Source organism: Aricia agestis, chromosome 3 (genome assembly GCF_905147365.1).
Source record: "Aricia agestis chromosome 3, ilAriAges1.1, whole genome shotgun sequence".
NCBI lineage: Eukaryota > Metazoa > Arthropoda > Insecta > Lepidoptera > Lycaenidae > Aricia > Aricia agestis.
The window spans coordinates 21997646-22019229 of NC_056408.1; the positions used below are offsets into that span (position 1 = coordinate 21997646).

The window sequence follows — 21584 nt, forward strand, 5'->3', positions numbered from 1 at the left end:
ATCTACAATGCAGCATTACATGCACACAAATAATACATATTATTATGTAATATGTACTATGTTAGTAAACATATATGCACATACTACATTAAAGTAGAACAAGGAAACTCAGAAGATACTCATATTCATAAGTTATATATTAAGTAGAGATGTGCCGACTATCCAGCCACTTTCGTAGTCGGCGAATAGTCGGCAAAAAGCGCCGACTATCCGGCTTTATACTTTTTTGATATATTTGGAATGACATTAAAGAAAAACCTTGATTTTTTTAAAATAATGTGTTCATAATATCACACTCAATCAGTCTTACACAAGAAGTATATTTTTAAAATTAAATGAAGTGTTTCTGAAATTACTTGCTAGTACTAAAGAAATAATTTTTTTAAATATATTTTTTAACAATAAATTGAGTATGTATTATTAATACATCAAGATTGCATGTATACATGAGATATTTCCTGAAAACCATCAACTGTATCATAAAAAAACAAAAAAAGTAACATATGCGAAGTAAATATAACAAGATCACAGGCGGCATGTTCGCAGGCGGCTTGTGAAGCCGCGAATCAGCAGTAAAAAAAAGCGTTACGGAAACTTCCGAAACCATGATCGGCTTGGCCGACTAGTCGGCCGATTAGTCGGCTTCTTTGCAGCCGACTAATTGGCTAGTCGGCCAAAGTCATGATCAGCACATCTCTAATATTAAGTCAAAAATCATAACACAGTGAAGAAATAATAAGAAATAGTTGTTAATGATTGAAATTATGGGCTTAGCTGTTAGCCATTTAACCCATCATTCCCCAAGCAGCAGCCGGCTGCATAACAATTGAAAATATATTGTGTCTGTGATACCCATGATGGATGTGTTAATTTGCTTTGATCTAAACATAAACAGAGAGCATCTTAATAGGTGAATACAATATTGCTACCTATTATTATTATTCATATTAAATTAAGTACATGTATATCATTGAATATTCACTGTTCATTACAAAAATATAATACCACAATAATTTGGTTACGTTAAAAAATATATAATATTTTAAAAGGACATCAAAATTAATTAAAATGGGGGTTTTGTGTGCTCAAATTATGATTTGAGCACACAAAACCCCCATTTTAATTAATTGTGTCATATTGCCAACATGTTGGGATTATGTTATGACATAATCCCAACATGTTGGCAATATGACACATTGGATTTTTAATGTACATTGCCTCTTGGCCATCCTATTAGATAGTCCTATTTCCTGCTTACAACTGCAGGAAATAATAATTCCATCATAGAAAAATTGTATTATGTAATATAACAATAAAATAATACAATCCTAGGCAAACTTAGAAAAATTCTAAATTTCGTCTTCTAAAAAATTATTTCTGTGATTTTGTAAAACAGTATATGTGATAAACATTTTAAATAATAACAATATGCTATCTTATTTACTTAATTAATACATGACATAAATACTTTAAATAAAAAAATTAGGCCACTGTGCAATAAAGCATCAAAATACTTATTTTAAAATTACTTTATAATTTTTTCTCTTTTCTATTATTGAATTAAGTTTGTCATGTTGTTGTCTTTTGATAAAGTGTATTATTGTCATTATAAAAATGAGCATTGCTGCATTTAATTAACAAAAACATTATTTGTGTCAACACTATGACTTTGCATAATTAAAATAATCTTTAAATTATGTAGAAAACTTATTTATGCTCAACTGACTTTTAAAATATCAAGGATTCCATTAGTAAAAAATATTGTGTGTTAATAGTTTGTATAATTTATACACAAAACGATAATAATATTGTGAAACATTATAGATTAGAACCCGATTATGTAAAAATAATTTAAGCTGATAAACTATTTTAAAATGTTGTTCTTAATTATAGCCAGATAGAATTTTTAATTTTTTAAGAGCTATTGAATTCAAGGAGATACAGAATAAACACAGGCCACATGGAAACAACATAAGACTGGTTACCATGCAAGCCTTTAGCAGAATAACTGATTACTATGAGAATGATTGCAGGACATTGTAAAGTTTTTATATCGGGACATAATTCTTATAAAAAGTATCTGAAAAGATAGCTGAAAGTACTTAACTTTAGTAAGATCACACTTGCTGAACTTCATTGAAACCAAAAACTAGTTCTGATGTAAAAAGTCCAAAGATAAGTCTATTATTTAAAACTTAAAACTAGTTATTTGTTCAGGACTGCTTGAGAAACATCTAAAATCTTTATTGTCTTGGAAACATTAGAAAAAATATTGAACAAAGTAATCCGACTTAACTATGGCGATTGGCGTCATAGATCAGCTATACTTGCGGCCCGCAACACCTTCAACATGTTTGTGGCGTGTATGAAAAAAGGTTGAGTACCACTAGCATAGCATATTGTAGGAAAATAAATGCCACTTTATACAACCCTATGGTTATATTTTGACATGGCATTATGGATACATTTTAATGGAGTCATACAAACTACCTAACATCAATTAATAATAAATAGAGTTGTGACAATAGTGAGGTAGGCGGCTGCAATTTAAACTTATCTGGGGCACTCAATAATGGATATCATCACAATCAATACTATCTATACACATCAAACTTTGACTTTTCCATAGATTTGTGTAGACTTCCCAAGGAAGCATTTAAATATAAGACCTTTGCAACATAATTAAATGCACATGTTTACAAGAACTTGGTGCACTTCTGTTCTCAGAGATTATATAAGGCCATACATTGTATAGAAGTTGACATATTTCATACATTACATAATTGCCACTTAAATGGAACTCATTTGTGAGAACCGTTCTGTAAGTGGCAGTGTCGGTAGGCGTAAAACTGATATAGAACCGTACGGCGCTTATCTAGCGGAAATTAGCTACGCCCCGCGGCATAAGCGCTGCTCGTTAACAATTGTCACGTTTCAATTACTATTTATTTATTCACAGCGACGTATTATACAACGAGGCGACAGACGGACGGGTAAATATGGCAATTATCAGCATACCACTGCCGTTCGGTCACGTTTACGTCACCGGAGGGTATTCGAAGATTAGCGATACAATACCTGTAGTTTTGGTCGAAGTCCCAGTAATCCTTGTAGCGCGGGTGCCACCGCGGACCCCCGCGGGAGTAGGGCCGTCTGGAGCCCCCTTGGCTCATACTTGCTGCGCCATACCACACTTTATCGATCCGCGCCGCTACCGCGGACTTCGACGCCCGCCTTTCTACGCCTGTTCTCCACCACGAAACCACAAACTCACTGCACTGCGACACTGTCACTGCACTATAAATCTTCAAAAAATAATTTTAGGACCCCAGCAGAGTCCTACGCGAATGTTTTGAGATACTGCAATGGAGCGAAGTTCGTGCGAGTCACGATGCGAGGCGAGCGAAACGTCACAGATCAGAGCCGGGCGCCCTCTAGCGGAAATGATCCGCGATGCCCTTAAAAACGACCGCCAAATATAGACGAATTTCTAATGATGATTATTTTACAATTACCGCATCCAATTATTTAAAGAAAACGCTTGGAAATTAATGGATTTCATAGCTGATTCGTTTAATACACATTAGAACATTTCTAGGGCTTTGACCAATTTGCTTCACGCACGGTAAGTATTGATTTTGTATTAGAGACACGACTGCTATTTGCTAAATGTAAATTTTGAATTATTCAATACGAGCTCACTAGAAAATGTTCACAAAACCCTGTGTTATCGCGTTCACGAAATGGTTCGTCACTGTTCACATAATTAATGTGAATCACATAGAAATCTCTTCCAAGGCGGTACTGGACATAGTTGCACAAGTTTTCTTCAACAGAAATGTTTTATAAACACTTATCACTGTTCAGCACAGTTTTAATTACTCAAAATGAAGAAACGAAAGGAAAGTAAGATTTTCAACAATAGAAAACGAAACGAGGAAACGATATGCGCCCAGTCAGACAACACAATACGTAAGCGGATAAAAAAAACTTACAAGTTTTTTGACAAAAAAGCGTAAAAAGCGCATTTGGTAACAGTCAAAAATGTGCTTAAGTTTTGAGCAGCGCTAGCAGCGCTTGAATATCGCAAGGCCCCGCCCATTGTTATTATAATGCAGCCAACATTTACAATCAAACACCAGAGTGAATATAGCTACAAGCCCGCCAATGACAGATTATACCTGTCACTATCGCACACATAGATTTAAAAAGAGATGCAGTATTACAACTTTGCCAATGTAATACTCGTTCCTGCAGAAGTTAAAATTTCGTTTTTTCAATTTAGGTCTAGTTTTTGATAAACGGTACTGTGGTCGCAATTCGCAACTGCATTACACTCACATTCGTATATATCGCACGTCTAATTTTTTGTCATGACTCATGAAAAAATATCCACAGCCAAACATAATATTAGTTACTTATAACTTTCTCCCAAAGATATCTAATATGTCAAATTGCTTTATCCTTTAAGAGCTCACCTGACTCTAAAAATCAAACATCGTCCTTCTCTCTTCACACTCACGCTCGTCTTTCATATGCCAGGTGAAAAAGGACGGCGCGGAATCATCGCCGAGTTAGTTTTACTTGAATAAAAGACGAACTATAATGATTATGTAAAAAGTGTTTGGAGCAAATTTAGGTTTTATCAATACCTTTTTAGATATTAAAAAATATTAAAGAAAAGACAGCAAACTTCGAAGATCCAAGCAAAAATGTGTCTAAAACAAGGTTTTTTGTAAAAAAGAAACTATCGAGCATTTTTTGAGTAATCGTGTTTTCGTATTGATCCTTTTATCTTTATGAATTGAAGTTATTTGTGTCAAAAAATCAGTTTTCTAGACCTTACAGATTTTGAGATCTAGGTTAAAGTTTGTAGTCAAGTTAGGGTCGTATGGGCTCTTAAGGACGTCGGTTCAACTACTACTACTACTAACTACCCTATTCTCTTTCTCGGGGCTCAAAGTACCACGGACCACTTTAATAATAAGTAATAACTATAATATATTATGTATACCTACTTACTATGTATTTAATCTAACGACAGATACTTACCATAGATTAATATGTATAAACGGAAAATGCTTACATTCGTATTACGTACCTGTAATAGTTAAATAATGGTTAATGATTTCTCAAACAGGAAAAGGCGCATACTTAGGCTGCGTTTCGACGAGAGATATATTGCGAGGAATGTGTTTTTAACACAGAATTAAGGATAAGTATATTAGGGTTTTTAAGATCCAATAGCATCGCCGCGCTGAGCGCTGTCATCACTTATCAGTCATGGCAAGCTCACGTCAATGAAGCGATTCTATTGGTTCTCAAAAAGAAATCATCAGTCATGGCAAGCTCACGTCAATGAAGCGATTCTATTGGTTTTCAAAAAGAAATCATCAGTCATGGCAAGCTCACGTCAATGAAGCGATTCTATTGGTTCTCAAAAAGAAATCATCAGTCATGGCAAGCTCACGTCAATGAAGCGATTCTATTGGTTCTCAAAAAGAAATCATCAGTCATGGCAAGCTCTCGTCAATGTAGCGATTCTATTGGTTCTCAAAAAGAAATCATCAGTCATGGCAAGCTCACGTCAATGAAGCGATTCTATTGGTTCTCAAAAAGAAATCATCAGTCATAGCAAGCTCACGTCAATGAAGCGATTCTATTGGTTCTCAAAAGGAAATCATCAGTCATGGCAAGCTCACGTCAATGAAGCGATTCTATTGGTTCTCAAAAAGAAATCATCAGTCATGTCAAGCTCACGTCAATGAAGCGATTCTATTGGTTCTCAAAAAGAAAAACACGTTCCTCTCAACATATCTCTGGTGGAAACGCAGCCTTAAAGGTGGTTTAAATTATACATCTATTTTATATTATTTTTAAAATTAAATGCTTTTAATTAGGTCTAGAATCTAATCTAGACAGAGTTTCACATTGCGATTCGTAAGAAGCCACGGTTTATTGCATTAATAACGTATTTAATGCTGCTGTGCCTGTATGTACAGTGTACACTATGGTATTTATTATTTGTTTCTATTTTATGATGGTACTTCATTACTTTAAAGTGTACCCACCAAATTTAATCAAAATCGTTTCAAAGCTATAAGCATGAACATAGACAGGCATACACACTAACAAGTATTTATTACGCAGCGTTCCAACTTTGCCTGCAGCATGATTTTTTCATAAGCAATGATGGCGCCCACGAGAGTATCGCAACTCCGTGCGACTCTACAATATTATACTAGTAATCTGTTCGTGTGACTCTCCGCCTCAACACTGCCACGCTCACTAATCTATTTTTAGGGTTCCGTACCCAAAGGGTAAAAACGGAACCCTATTACTGAGACTTCGATGTCTGTCCGTCTGTCTCCAGGCTGTAACTCAAGAACGGTAATAGCTAGAGAGTTGAAATTTTCACAGATTATGTATTTCTGTTGCCGCTATAACAACAAATACTAAAAACAAAATAAATTAAATATTTAAGGGGGACTCCCATATAATGAACCTGATTTTTCAAACATTTTTTTCTCGGTATCAATGATTACAACAGGTAGGTACTTACTTGAAATTTTCACAAAAGCCTTAATTATATGTGTATTTTAAAAATTTAAGGGGGGCTCCCATACAGAAAACACAGTTTTTGGCCTACTTTTGCTGTAACAGTACGGAACCCTTCGTGCGCGAGTCCGACTCGCACTTGGCCAATTATTTTCAAACTGTTCCTTTATGCGGTTCCAAACGAGCTGGATCCTTATATGTTTATTTGAGTAATAATAGACACCCTGGGTAATTTTTTAAAGCCGTCTCCCAATCCCCTAAAACCCCCTGGGTTTATGATAGGTAAATCGGTAAAAACTTTTTTTTCTAGATTAAGTAAAAACTAGCTATTTGACCGAGCTTTGCTCGGTATTCGATAAAACACGAATAAAATGACATTTTCTAGAAATGATTCCTAGCTACATCGACTTATCGCCCCCGAAACCCCCTATATACTAAATTTAATGAAAATCGTTGGAGCCGATTTCGAGATTCCAATTATATTTAAACAAGAATTGCTCGTTTAAAGATATAAGATAAAAAGGCTTAAAACATTGGCAATGTAACTATTAGGTACTTAAGATTTGTGAGGGTCCATGGCACGGGCGGCTATGTGTAATCGCTACACATTAAATGGTCTTTTAAAATTTTGAAATCTGATCCCTTTGTCGTCAGTCGTTAGGCCAAAAAATTAATGCTGCATAGGCGAAGTTTCAACCAGAGGAAAAAAAAAGATGAACTGTGTAGCACATGGGCGTACCCAGGTAGAGGCAGGGGGGGCAGCTGCCAAATGAATTAATCTTTATTTTGAAATGTAAGCCCTTACTGCAAAAGTATTTTAGAATAAAGAACAAATTGAAACCATTAATAAAATATTTATTTTGTTGAGTTCGTTTTACAGCGTATAGTCGTCGGGATCGTACAGCTCCGACAGCAACCGGTACACGTAGGAGGGAGAACTGCCGCCTCTGCATAAAAGAAGGAAATGTTAAAAAATTGATAGGTTCCTAATAGCAAAAATTCGGCTACCAGCATAGCATACCAGCCGAGTCTACATAAATAAGCCACTCATTGGGGACCATCCATAAAGTACGTCATACGATTTTGATGATTTTTAGACCCCCCACCTCTTTCGTGTGACGTCACAAAGATAAATGTAAATTGGCATTTTGTTCGGACTGACCCACCAGCGACCACTAACGCAATAAGTCGGAGTATGAATGAAACCCAATGAGATAAGTCGCATTCCTCAAAAGCATGGGAAACTTTTTAGCAGAACAAGCATTAATCTAAAAAAGATCATTTTTCGTAAATCCATTTATGCTTCTGAATTTATAAAATGCTTATACAAATGCAAAATATTCTTCCCATGAAGGTACACGAATGTTTAAGTTTCCCTTACGTCCAATTCAAGCCGCCATTTAGATACAAAAATTCCAAGCCGCCATTTAGATACAAAAAGAAAGTTATGTAATCCCCGAACAAACCTAAATTAATTATTGTGTGAAAGAGAAGGCATCTAAACTCTGTATTGTAATTTGTACCTAATGTGGATTGTGCCTTACGAGCGCCAGTATTAAGGGTGTCACAGACAGACCAGGTAATGTATATTAACATACATTACATCCCGGGATGTATATCTTTACATTATATTAATGTATCACACACACAACAGGTAATGTAATGTATCTTTCCCTACATTTCAATGCTAAACGCCCCGCTTGACGCACATTTCAGCTGCTAAAGTGTTATACAGGCTGACCTTATTTTTAATGTTGTAATAATATGGGTTTTCGAGTTACTTGCTATTAGATTTACTAGATTTTAGAGATTTACTAGATCAGAAGATGATTCGGATTGTAATTTTGATGCGCGCATTGTTACATATTGTGTCAAAAACAGAACGATGTGGATTGAAGATATTTGATAGAAAAATACAAACAGAATAAGTAATAATGATTGAAAATCTAAATAAGTAGAGCAAATATACATTTTGCGTTTAAGCACATAACTTTTTTCCTCCATTCATTTGGATCAAAATAATAACATTCCGTAAACTGTTAATCCTAAACCTTAAAAAAAAACCCATTTCAATAAGGTCGCGAACTTCGAGGTTGCCGGATGCTTTTGCAATTTTACATTAAACAATTTAAATTTCGCTATTCAATTTAAAATGTGATGTCACAAAACTTATGACCCCTCCCCCTCGTCACACATCGTCGATCTCCTCCCCCCCTTTTTAGGTGTGACATACTTTATGAATGATCGCACAGTCCACACTGCATAATGCATATGTTTTATTTATAAATTAAGTTGACTTAAAAATACATAGATTCACACCGACTCATTGCGGCGCACATTTTTGAAAAATTTTAGTAGTGGCGGCATACAATTTTCTCGTGACACGTTAGCCGTGTCATACGCCATAAAAGTTGTATATGTTTCGCCATAGATGTTGCAAACCTTTTGTAAGTTTCAAAGTTAGATAAATGATAGCCCCTAATTTTTTTCTTTTCATTCACAGAATATTCATAAACAAATCCTGTAGGCTACGAATAATAAAAACTAAGGAATCGTAACGCCCATACTATTACCGTTTTAAATTTGGTTCCTTTTGATCTGTCATGTAACGTCAGCCTAGTACCGCTCAGGGTCACCTAAATATTGCAAATGTATTGAAATGTGTACCTAAGGTACACTTATAACTGACAAGTATTGTGGAGCATGTTTTTTGACGGAGTTACTTTTCCTTAGTTTTATTATTCGTAGCCTGTAGGCTTGTTTTAAGTGGAAAATTAAGATGGTTTTGTTCAGAGTAGAACCTTCTAAAGCAGGGTTAACCAATTAGTTTCGCTAGGGGTCCATTTTAAGATATGAAATTACCTTCGCGGTCCACACCTTTTATAAAAAACATTTATAGAACAAAGGTACGGAAATAACGAGAATAAAAATGAAGTGACAATTTTTGTAGCTCGGTTTAAAGTTTTGAGTGAAATTGGTGCAAGCTATTAACATTCAATTCTGGAGATGTTAGAAATTTATTTTTAACGGAGTATATCTTCGAAAATGCTTGGTCCGCACACAATGGGTCGGCGGTCCGGCTGCGGATGCCATTTGGTGACACCTGTTCTAAAGTGTCATTTGAAGGAGATACAATCGTTTTCTAAATGACACGGCTCCCGTGTCATAAGCCACACGTTAAAAAAATATGACGCGGCTGCCGTGTCATCAGCACTGTATCGGTTTAAATTCATCATTACATATAAACAAGGTTTTTGTAATGAGAATTGAGACCTATTCGGTTGAACATCTGCCTAAAAATATTTATTTATTTAAAAGACACTTAAAATAAGGTAAAATTAAATTTGATGTTCTAGTAATTAAACTAGGCTTAACCTGTATTTTAATTGTTAAAATAAGACTTATTCTGTTCAACATCTTCCTAAAAAAGCTTCAAAAGTGGCGGCCATTTTGTTGAACGGCGGCGACGCCATGTTTACTCACAGGTTAGTTATGACGAGAGAGACCTGGTTCGGCCTGATGAAGTCGAACTTCTGCGCCACCACCGTCGCTTCTACACACTCCAGACCCCTGCGAAAACAGTAACACTGGTAACCTTACCAATATGGGTGAAAACAAGTTAATGTAGAATTTTCATGTCCTTTTCTGGTACTCATAAATATTTCCAAATTATATGAAAATCGCTTTACATTTCATAATACTTTTCATCTTCAATGTATCAAAAAAACTTTGATGCAAATTATTTTGAAGGACGTTAAAGTAAACGACGTAAAAAAACTAAAAATATAGCCGATATTCGTAAGATTTGTTCTATACTATAAGGAAAAATCTAAAAGGACGTTAATCATAATATACAATGCAGGCAGCATAATACGCAGTGGTAGAATTTAGTTTAAAAGAAATACATACTGGTAGGGCATGGCCTGGTGCGAGGTGTCCTGCGCTTTGAAGAAGTACTGGTCGCAGGACTGCACTGGTGACAGCTTTAGCAGCGGACACAGCACAATCACCTGCATACATATTCTACATGAACAACGTTAATTGCAAAGGTTTTTACTATTTTTAAGGACTTTTATTTTAAAAAACTAGCTAAACGTTACAGTACATATTTTGTATAGCTAAGCAACCACATGAATCTCAATTCTTAACATAAATGCGATAAACTCCCGGAGAGCTATTAAGTATTCTGTCATTTTAAAAGTTCAGAAAATAATAATAATAATAGCTCCCACACCGGTTTCGGTGACGGTGGCCGGTTTCATTGAAACCAGGCCAGCACGCACTACTACGCAGGAGTAATTTTTTATAGTGCCCAAGTGTGTGCGCAGTACACAAGAGCACTCTCTATTCCTTTACTCTCATAACCCAGTGGGACGGACAACCGACACGACTGTACTCACGGGAACGGCGCGGTGCGTGGCGGCGTTTGTGATAAGGGCGGTGCCGACGGGCGCGATCACCGCCCCGCCTCCCACAGTCGCTGTGGCTGCTATCACAACCTACAACATAACAAATTGCTACTGAAAATATTGCTATTAATTTAAATATGATTTATACATCGTTAACCAGATTTATTACAAGCCGAGGTAATAAAATTATGCAGTTTTCTGTATTTGCATTCCATTAAATAGACTCCAAAACTACTGAGCTGATTTTGCCAATATTTGACATAATATAACAATGGACCACGGAGAAGGCTACTTTTATTTGCCCAAAGTATGTGGCAAATAAAATAAATAAATGAAGGAATCCTGTATCGTTGGCAAAGTTACATGCACTCTCTAGCATTCTTTAAATAAATAACTAATAAGCAACGTGGAAAAGCAAAAGATTGTTACCTTGTTGACGCGCGAGACGAGAGCGGGCGCGGCGGCGGCGGTGACGACGGTGACGCTCACGCCCGCCGCGCTCAGCCGCGCCGCCATCGCGTGGCTCTGTATTTAAGAGAAACATAATATTATTATTCTCTTTCACTAGCTGTGTTTTGTCGTATAAAGTACTTCGATTTCCGCCCATATTATTTTAGTGCAATGACTATGTCACCATGGCAACGTCCATCACTATTCCGTCACACAAACAATGGTCGCCGTCAGTCTCGAATTGTAATAACTAATAATTTACTATTATTTATTCAACAAATGCACTTATCAATATAAAAAGTAAATGTAGTCCGATTCTCAACCCTAGCCGATATGCTCGCTAAGGTTCACGAAAATCGGTGGAGCCGTTTCCGAGCTCAACCACGCACCCCCGTGACACGAGAATTTTATATATTAGATTACTTCATTACTTTTTTATTAATATTAACTATCAATAAGTCATCCGCACTGAATCGCAATTTTAAGTGTTTTTTAAAAGTTTTTCAGTGAGCTGGCAACCCCGGCATGTGTGCATTACGCTCCACAGTCTACTTCTAAAATTAATATTAAAAAGTGCAACATTTCATTTTACTCATCACCAAAGTGAAGCTAGTAGTGACTACGACCTGTGATATTGTTTTTCACCATAATTTTTTAGTATAAACAGTGGTTTGCAACTAATTACATCATTGGTTGTAATATTTTTCTACCTTCGTATATTCAAGATTTGTTGCTGTCATACAACAAAAGTCAAAAATTACCCTCAACTGTCAAGATCCCATCTGTCAAAATCAAGTGACAAGCGTTAATTTGACTTTGACATACGAATAGTGTTACCAGGTGCTAAGAATTTTCCGAAATTAGTACAAAATATTTTTGATTCACTAATATAGTTTTTAGTACTCATTCTATTATTAAAATAATAAGGAAAAATGAAGTGCGATATTTGCGAAGCTTCCTTTACTGATGGTGTCTTCTGCCACGGCTGCAGGCGTAACATGGATTTCACTTGTGCTTCTATATCTGAGTCAGGCTACCGCAAGCTCGGGTCTGAGAGAAGATCCCTCTGGAGATGTCCTCAGTGTAAGCTGTCGTCGAGCCCGCGCCCAAAGTCACCGGCTGCTGAACCTGTCACTCTTGACCTGGTTTTGATGGAGTTACGTGAAGTGAAGTCTCAGCTTAGCAAATTGCCTGATCTTTTTGAGGACATCAAGCTGATAAAAAATGACATCTCTGACCTGAAAGCCTCATGTGACTTTAATAGCTCCAGAATAGAAAACTTAGAGACCAAGGTTCTAAGTATGGAAAAGCAGGCCTTGGAATCCCAAAAAATGGAATCATCCATATCTCGAGATTTGGCATTACTTAAGAAAGATAACACGAATCGGGAGCAATGGTCCCGGATGAATAATGTGGAGATAAAGGGAGTGCCGACTAAACATAATGAAAACCTCTTTAGCATTGTTGATTCTTTAACAAAAGTTGTGGGATACTCGATTCCTAAAACACAGATTAACTACATATCTCGGGTTCCATCGCATGACTCCAGGCAGAAATCGATTATTGTGAGCTTTATAAATAGATATATTAAAGAGGAGTTTATTGCTGCAGCGCGTGCTCGTAAGCATATAAGTCTTAAAGATGTCGGGCTGGGTGAAGAGGATAGACGAATTTACATAAACGATCATCTAGTTCCTGATATTAAGAAGCTGTTAACAAGAGTAAAAGAATTTTCTAAACAAAAAGGATTTCAATACGTATGGGTAAAGTTTTGTAAAATTCACATCCGGAAAAATGATAGAACACCAGTCCACATCATTTCAAATGATATGGATTTAAGCAAATTAGCTTAGTATGCTTTATGCATTTTACATTTCGATTTATCTCATTTATTAAGTTATCGCTTATACATACCATTATTCATTGCTTGGAATCACGCACTTGCAGCTCCATTTCTTTTCTATATTTTTTGCACAAATTATATGATTTACTTTTAAAAGATGTATTAGGCTACCTAAACAAATGGTGGTGGCAATTTCTGAATAACTCACACTCGCACTCGCTAACGCTTATGATTTATTTGTCTGGCGCTTATAATTATTTTATTGTGTACTATCTGTGTATTGCTCTATTGAATTTGTTATATTTGATTCGTGCTTATATTATGGTGTTTAATTGCTTTGATTTAACTTTAACGTTATTTTATTTAATACAATATTTCTTATTTACCCTTTTAATTAGTTCCCTAGAAATATTGCTATACAGAAATAGAAATCTGGGGTACCATAATAATTATGAACCATCTATGGAGTTTGTTAACGATTGCTCAGTGCTAAAATGTAACGATATTACTTCCTATTCAAGTAACATTATTGATCATTATTGCTATGTCGAAGGGTCACTTAATCATCATCAGAATCTCTACTATGCATTTGTTTGGTTCGAGTATTATATTTTTATGCGACCATTAATTACATTTCACAAATGGAATCTAAAATAAACATCTATTATCAAAATGCGCGTGGACTCCGTACCAAAACTAATTGTTTTAAAAGAAATGTTTACCTTAATTCATATGACATCATTTCTATAACTGAGACTTGGTTACTGGATGGCATACATGATCAAGAACTTTTTGATAGTCGATATGTAGTCTGGCGTCGTGATAGAGATTACTCCTTAACAAATCAAACACTAGGTGGCGGTGTCCTTTTAGCAGTTCGGCGAGACTTCGCTGCTACGGGACGACCAGAATGGCACACAACTGCTGAAGACCTCTGGGTTACAGTCTCTCCTAGGAAAGGATTGGTATCTAAGATCCATTTATGCACAATTTACTTATGCAAACAAAATGAGGGATTCAGCTCTAGTGAGCAGCTAGATAACTTCTCAAATAATTTATTTGACGTAGTCAATTCATGTCCTAATGACAATTTCATTATATTAGGAGATTTCAACCTCCCGTCTATTGAATGGCATCCTCAAGGAAATCAATTCGCAGCAAGTAGCTTATCACTCACCAGGAGCCATATCAATTTCATTGACACCCTTGCTCAGTGTAATCTTTCACAACGCTGTCAAGTTCGCAATCACAATAATCGGTTTTTGGACTTGACTTTCTCGAATTGTGAACTTGCTATTCATGCCTGTGACGACCCATTAGTCCCTGAGGATATACCCCACCATCGATCGCTTTGTATTGACCTTGTGCACAGCTCAGTTTGTGATTTAGATACAAAAAGGAGAGAAAAATACTTTTATAAAAGAGGTAACTTTGATGAAATCAACAAAACATTAAATTCAATCAATTGGCATGAATACCTAAAAAATAAGCCTTTGGAAGATGCTATTAAATACTTTTACGATAAACTATATGACCTGCGAAATTCTCACATACCGCATAAAATTACCACCCCAAATTATTATCCCCCCTGGTATAGTCCGGCTCTTAGAAAGGTATTAAAAGAAAAATATAAGTACCACCGTAAATATAAGGTCTATGGCAACCATAGTGATTACCTCTCTTTTTCACATCTTAGAAGAAGAGCCAAATCCCTTGAGCGCTCATGTTATGAACAATATATTCAAAGTACTGAGAATGCACTTACTAGTAACCCAAAAGTTTTTTGGTCTTTTATCAAAAATAATTCGAGAACCTCATCAACTTTTCCCTCCTCCATGAGCTATGATGGAGAGATAGCTAGTTCTGGTGACAAAATTTGTGACCTTTTCGCTTCATACTTCCAAGCAAATTTTCTTAACTCTAGTTCCTCCGATGGTAATATTAGTACTGAAGCACTGCCAAATCATAGTTTCATTGGTGAAATTGAAGTGAACCCCAAAAATTTACTGACACTTCTAAATTCAGTTAATTTGAATAAGGGCGCGGGGCCTGATGACATACCTCCCCTGTTTATTGTCAAGTGTGCCTCGAGCTTAGTTACTCCCTTGTTAATATTATATTCGCGGTCCCTAAATGAAGGTTATGTACCAAATATCTGGAAGTCAGCATTTATCACTCCGGTGCATAAAGCTGGCGACAAGTCTTGTATAAAAAACTATAGGCCAATATCTAAGTTGTGTATTTTTGCAAAACTGTTTGAACGTATCGTTTATAATGCGATTTACCCATCGCTTAGACATTGGTTTATCTTGGAGCAACATGGGTTTTTAAAGTCTCGGTCCACAACTTCTAATTTAATTCTTGCTTATGATTATATCAGCTCCAACATGGATTCTGGTGGTCAAGTAGATGTAGTATTCACTGATTTTTCTAAGGCCTTTGATCGTATTGATCACTCTATTCTTCTTCAAAAGTTACTTCTTGCGGGAATCCACGGAAACTTATACCGATGGTTCACCTCGTACATTAGCAATAGGTCTCAAGCTGTTGCTATCAATGGATACATGTCAAGGTGGACATTGGTGCCCTCTGGAGTACCGCAAGGTTCACTTCTGGGACCTTTGTTATTCGCAATATTTCTTAATGACGTCAACACGTGTTTCCGCTATTCTAAGTTTCTATTATATGCGGATGACAAAAAAATAATGAAAAATGTCAGTTCACCTCTTGACTACCATCTTTTACAAGAAGATTTGGATAGGTTCAGTGAATATTGCATTAGGAATAAACTAGATCTCAATGTATCAAAATGTTATGCGGTAACATTCAGCCGTAAGTCAAATTTAATTAATTATACTTATAACCTTAGAAACAAGGAAATAACAATCAAAAATTCTATGAAGGACCTCGGAATTATAGTGGATTCTAAATTAATATTTGATGATCATGTTAATTACATTGTAAATAAAGCCTCTAAAGCACTTGGGTTTGTTATCAGATCAAGTACTAATTTTAAATCTATTAAGGCCATCAAAATTTTATACTGTTCATATGTACGAAGCATCCTGGAATATGGTTCCGAGGTCTGGAATCCTTCTTATGACATATATAAAAATAGAATTGAATTAATCCAGAAACGCTTTCTAAGGTTTCTTCAGTTTAAGTGCCACCTTAACCTTCCTAACTATGAGGAAAGGTGTAAAAGATTTCACTTCCTTCCCTTATGTTATCGCAGAGACATTTCAGATCTGGTTTGTTTATGTAAGATTATCAACAATGCCATTGATGCCCCTGATTTATTATCAAAATTTAATTTCAATGTTCCCGGTAGATACTTTCGTAATTATTTACCGTTTCATGTCCCACCCTTTAAAACGTTTTACCGCCGTAATGCATTTGTGTGTAGAGCTACTGCAAGTTTTAATAGGTTTTATTCAGGTAGAAATATTGAAGACATCTTTGAAATAAAAACGCCCGAGATTTGTAGGCTTTTATCAAATGAGTATTTTAAAACTGAAAAATGAATATTGTTACATTTATGGTACTGAGTAGTTACAATGAGTAATTAGTGCGTTTTGTGAGTGATCTTTGTATATAAATTTAGCTATGTTATTTGTTGTTAATGACTATTGAGTGTTGTTGCTTATTTTGCTTATTCTCATTTTCGAGTTACAACTGTTGCATGTTACATAATATTAATGCTTATTTTTTCTTTTTTTTGTTACTTATATGTGAAAACTTTATAAATGGCTTTATGTTTCTATAATAATTGTACTCATAGTGAAATTTTTGAAAAGCTGTAAGTTTTCTGAATAAAATAAAATAAAAAAAATAAAAAAATAAACAAATAAATATTTTTAGGCAGATGTTGAACCGGATAGGTCTCATTACAGAAACCTTGTTTATTGGTAAATGGTAATGATAAATTTAAATTAACTGATTCAATGTGGATGACACGGCAGCCGTATTATATATTTTTTAACGTGTGGCGTATAGCACGGGAGCCGTTTCATTTAGAAAACGATTGTATCTCCCTCAAATTACACTTTACACAGGTTCTACTCTAAACAAAACCATCTTAATTTTCCACGTAAAACAAGCCTATAGGCTTAGTTTCTAAATAATCTGTGAATTGAAAAAATTAGGGGCTGTCATTTTTCTAACTTTGAAACCTACAAAAGGTTTGCAACATCTATAGCGAGACATATCCGACTTCTATAGCGTATGACACAGCTAACGTGTCACGAGAAAATTGTATGCCGCCACTACTAAAAATTAAAAAAAATGTGCACTGCAATGAATCGGTTATAGCCGGTAGTGTCCCACTGCCTGGCAAAGGCCTCTCCTCTTTCCTTCCACATGTCTTTATCCTTTCTTCATTTGGCCAATCTACAGCGTCTAGCTCATCACGCCACCTTTTCTTGGGTATGCCCCTGTTTCGCAGACCTTTCGGTAGCCACTTCGTAACTAGACGATCATTTCAAAAAGGAAAAACCCTCACCTCTCTAACATCCGGCCCCTCGGCCAGCACCAGGCGGTACTTCCTGCCGGCAGCGCGCAGGAACCGCTCGAGCAGCGCGCCTGCGCCGTGCGTCATCACCAGCTCGTCGGCCGCTATGTGCTCCTTCGCCTGCGAGCACACCGATTCCAGGGACGACTCCAGCTCCGCGCGCAGCTGGAAATAGACAAACCACATTGCTCTGTCATTACTTACTTCTAAAATCTGTGGTCATTACAGTTTTTTTTAGAAATGTAAAAACGACGCCGACGACACTTCTTGATCGCCGAGCTGTTAAGTGCTGCCTAGAGTCCCAAGGCAGTCTAACCACGATTTAATACACTTTGTTTCGAAAAATAAAACGATGTTTCGTTTCGTATTTTGCAACGCGTCGCTAATAAGCAATTCAGTTTTTGAAAACGCAGCGACTCGTAGCGTAACAAGAGGCGAATTGACGTGGCACGGCGTGGCGTCATTAAATTAATTCGCAACATAAGAAGGTGATAAATGGCACTTCCAATTTTAACTGCACAATGTTGAGCAGCGCGACACTGCAGTTAGCTTACCTCAGCAATAAAGTCTCTTAGTGGTTCTTTGAGATCTTTGGATGCAGGTCCGAGGGTGGCCCGCCTGCCGGGATTGGCCAGCACTAACCGCTGCAGCGATTCACCAGCTCCTTCTCCACTCTGTAGTAAAACAATATTTAATTAATTAAATTGTTATATCCCAAGAAAATAGCACAAGAGTAAAAGAATGCGCCAAGTGAGTGGGTAGTCTTGTGAATTTTGTAGGTTTCTTATATTTTACGAACTTTGCCCCTAAGGGGGTAAAAGGGGTGTCTGATTGTTGGGTGCCTCATGAGCTCACTGAACCTAAAGAACCGTGTACTCATTTGTGATTCTTTATTACGACGTTATGAAACTGAACCATTTTTTAAGAAGCTGATAACTGGTGATGGAAAGGGGATCACGTACGAAAAGAACGTGCGAAAAAGATGGTGGTCAAAGCCCGGTCAGGCTTCACAGACTGTGGCGAAATCCGGGATGACTCCTCAACAAGGTGATGCTGTGTGTGGTGGGAATTGGGATTGGAAAGTCATTAAATTATGAGCTGTTACCGCCAGGCAGGACCATCGATTCTGAAATGTACTGAGAACAACTGATGAGATTAAAGGAAGAAGTTAATAGAAAGCGGCCGGAATGAATCAACAGAAGGGGTCTAGCGTTATCATGGTGAAAAACCATTTTCACCATGATAACGCTAGTCCTCACACATCTTTAGCCACTCAGCAAAAATTACGGGAGTTTGGGTTTGAGGTTTTAATGCATCCGCCGTAAAGTCCTGACCTTCAGATTTCCACCTGTTTCGGTCGCTGCAGAATTCCTTAGGTGACACTGCCTTTTTGGCATTTTGACATCACAAGAGGACTGCCAAAACCACTTGTCGTAGTTTTTTCATCAGAAGCCCCAAAATTTTTATAGCAATGGGATCATGTTCCTACCAACAAGTTGGCAAAAAGTTATCGAACAAAATGGCACCTATATACTTTAGTCAATTGTAAATAAACTTTATAAAAAAAACCTTTTGAATTTTTATATAATAAAATGCGAAGAAACTTTTTCCCCAACCTAATATTTTAAAAGGTATAAACTATAAAGTACTTTGTAAAAGCGAGAATCTGGTTTAGCAAATATTTGGTTCTTAATCTTTCTCTTCGAAAATATGTCTTTAGACCAAAGTTATTGAAACTGACCTGGTTTACATTAGCTCTCTGCTCATCTCTGATGGCTCGGAGGACTCTCCGGACCATGTTCCCCGCAGACAACTCTGCAGGCAGTGCTTCAGTTAAGTGACAACCGACCGCACGAATTTTTCTACATAGCACCCTGCAAGCAAGCAATATGCAAACAATATAAGAAATATGATAAGTTTTGTTGTCATTATTGCTAGTTTAATAAAGTTATTATTGAAATTAATTTTATGCCTAGCCCCAGATTTATAAATAGTCCATAGGGGGCTGACAGATTTCATACATGGGGTGGAAGAAATAAAGTGAATACTCTCATAAAAAATCGGCCAAGTGCGAGTTGGACTCGCGCACAAAGGGTTCCGCACCTATACAGAGCAAAAATAGGCTAAAAATTGTGTTTTTTGTATGGGAGCCCCCATAATTTTTTTTTATTTTAATATTATTATTAAATATTAAAGTACACATATAACAAAAGAATGTGTGAAAAATTCAAGTCCCTACCTCTTGCCATTATTGATATAGAGCGAAAAAGGCTGAAAAAATCACGTTTGTTGTATGGGAGCCCTGCTTAAATATGAATTTATGTTGTTTTCAGTATTTGTTGTTATAGCGGCAACAGATATATACAATCTGTGAAAATTTCAGAAGACTAGCTATAGCGGTTCTTGAGATACAGCCTGGAGACAGACGGACAGACAATGAAGTCTTAGTAATAAGGCCCCATTTTTACCCTTTGTGTATGGAACCCTAAAGATATACATTCAGCACTGTTTATACTCCTTTACTGAACTGACTTTGGTAAGTTGATATTTTGAGTCCTAAGAAATTTAGATTTCTAAATTCTCAGTAGCCAAAAATCTTTTACAATTAACTTAATGTAAAAAAATAAAATTAAAAGTAATAATACTCACAATGCAGTTGTGTTATCAGCATCTGAAATTATTTGTTCTAAGAGGTCCACAGTAGCGTGGGCTACTGTTATTGATCCTTGCAGCTTCCTGAAATAAATTATTGTCTACAGAACACACATATTATTATTTATTTCAAATCCTTACTTCTGTATTTTAAATTGCAGTCACAGTTACTTCACGATTTATACAAGGAAAATAATTTAGGGGGAAATATTGGTAGTTTCACTTGTACAGCAAAATGTGAGTGACCAAAATAACTATTTTGTAATCTATTTAGAATTAGAACCAAAGTTTAGGCTGTGTATTTATTTGTAATACAGCAAAAAGTTTATTAAAAAAGTAGATGATGCAACTTTTATTTAACTTTTGCTATTAGATTCAAATAAGCAGGGACATCTTTCATATCTTTCCATTCTCTGCAATAATATTATTATACCAAATATAATTAATGCAATCAGAGAGCAATAAAACAGAGGTCTCACAAGTTGTATTAATTTTATTGTAAAAAATCGGTATAAATCGCAGATTGCAATGTATTGTATTTGTAGCGTGCCAGTGCCACGACTTACCCTGTTCGAACGTTTGACACAAACTTCACTATATTTTCAAAGCTCTTTTCATCAAGATCAGAGGGAAGACCTTCAGAAGGTGCCATTATGTGAATTTTTATAAACCGAGTCAATAATAATTACTTTATGATTTTAAACAAAAACTTCCTAAAAACAACCTCGAAAACTTTTGTTGTCAATTTTGGATTGTCAAGTGTCATGTGTCAAAATCACATTTTGTCATATTTCTTTTTTGTGTCGCAGCAATAAACTAATATTAGTAGTGTGTAAATGGCGGAAAAACAAAATTCGTCTAATCGTCAAGGGCCAGGCTCCCAGGGCAGTCAATTTAACAATCAAGTCAGGCCAGTCAGTATAGTGGTACTTGGTAGACGCTATACTAAAACCCTAAAACCACAATAGACATAACGACCAGTAGTTCGACTGTAAAGAGACGGACAGGTTTCAATATCTGTCAAATTCGTCGGGTTTCACTAGGACTATGAACGGAATGTGCCTCGCGCTGGCTGACATAATTTATTTTTAAATATTAAAAATAAAGTTTTCAAAATTGGATTCTGACAATTTTAATCGCATGTGCCAAAACACAAACAACA

At 36.2% G+C, this 21584-nt stretch overlaps 1 protein-coding gene across 1 annotated transcript in view; it reads right to left on the bottom strand.

The window, feature by feature from the left end:
• Positions 1–21210, bottom strand: part of LOC121740506 — a 56582-nt gene extending 35372 nt beyond the window's left edge. Inside the window, exons 1-11 of the mRNA XM_042133222.1 lie at positions 20989–21210; positions 20420–20506; positions 19512–19644; positions 18325–18444; positions 17762–17935; positions 11397–11492; positions 10959–11057; positions 10468–10568; positions 10042–10128; positions 7437–7505; positions 3079–3234 (exon numbers count right to left, since the gene is read on the bottom strand). Of these exons, the coding sequence (XP_041989156.1) occupies positions 3079–3234; positions 7437–7505; positions 10042–10128; positions 10468–10568; positions 10959–11057; positions 11397–11492; positions 17762–17935; positions 18325–18444; positions 19512–19644; positions 20420–20506; positions 20989–21074 (1208 nt within the window). The 5' untranslated portion in view covers positions 21075–21210. The remainder of the gene's footprint in view (positions 1–3078; positions 3235–7436; positions 7506–10041; positions 10129–10467; positions 10569–10958; positions 11058–11396; positions 11493–17761; positions 17936–18324; positions 18445–19511; positions 19645–20419; positions 20507–20988) is intronic.
• Positions 21211–21584: the final 374 nt, after the last annotated feature.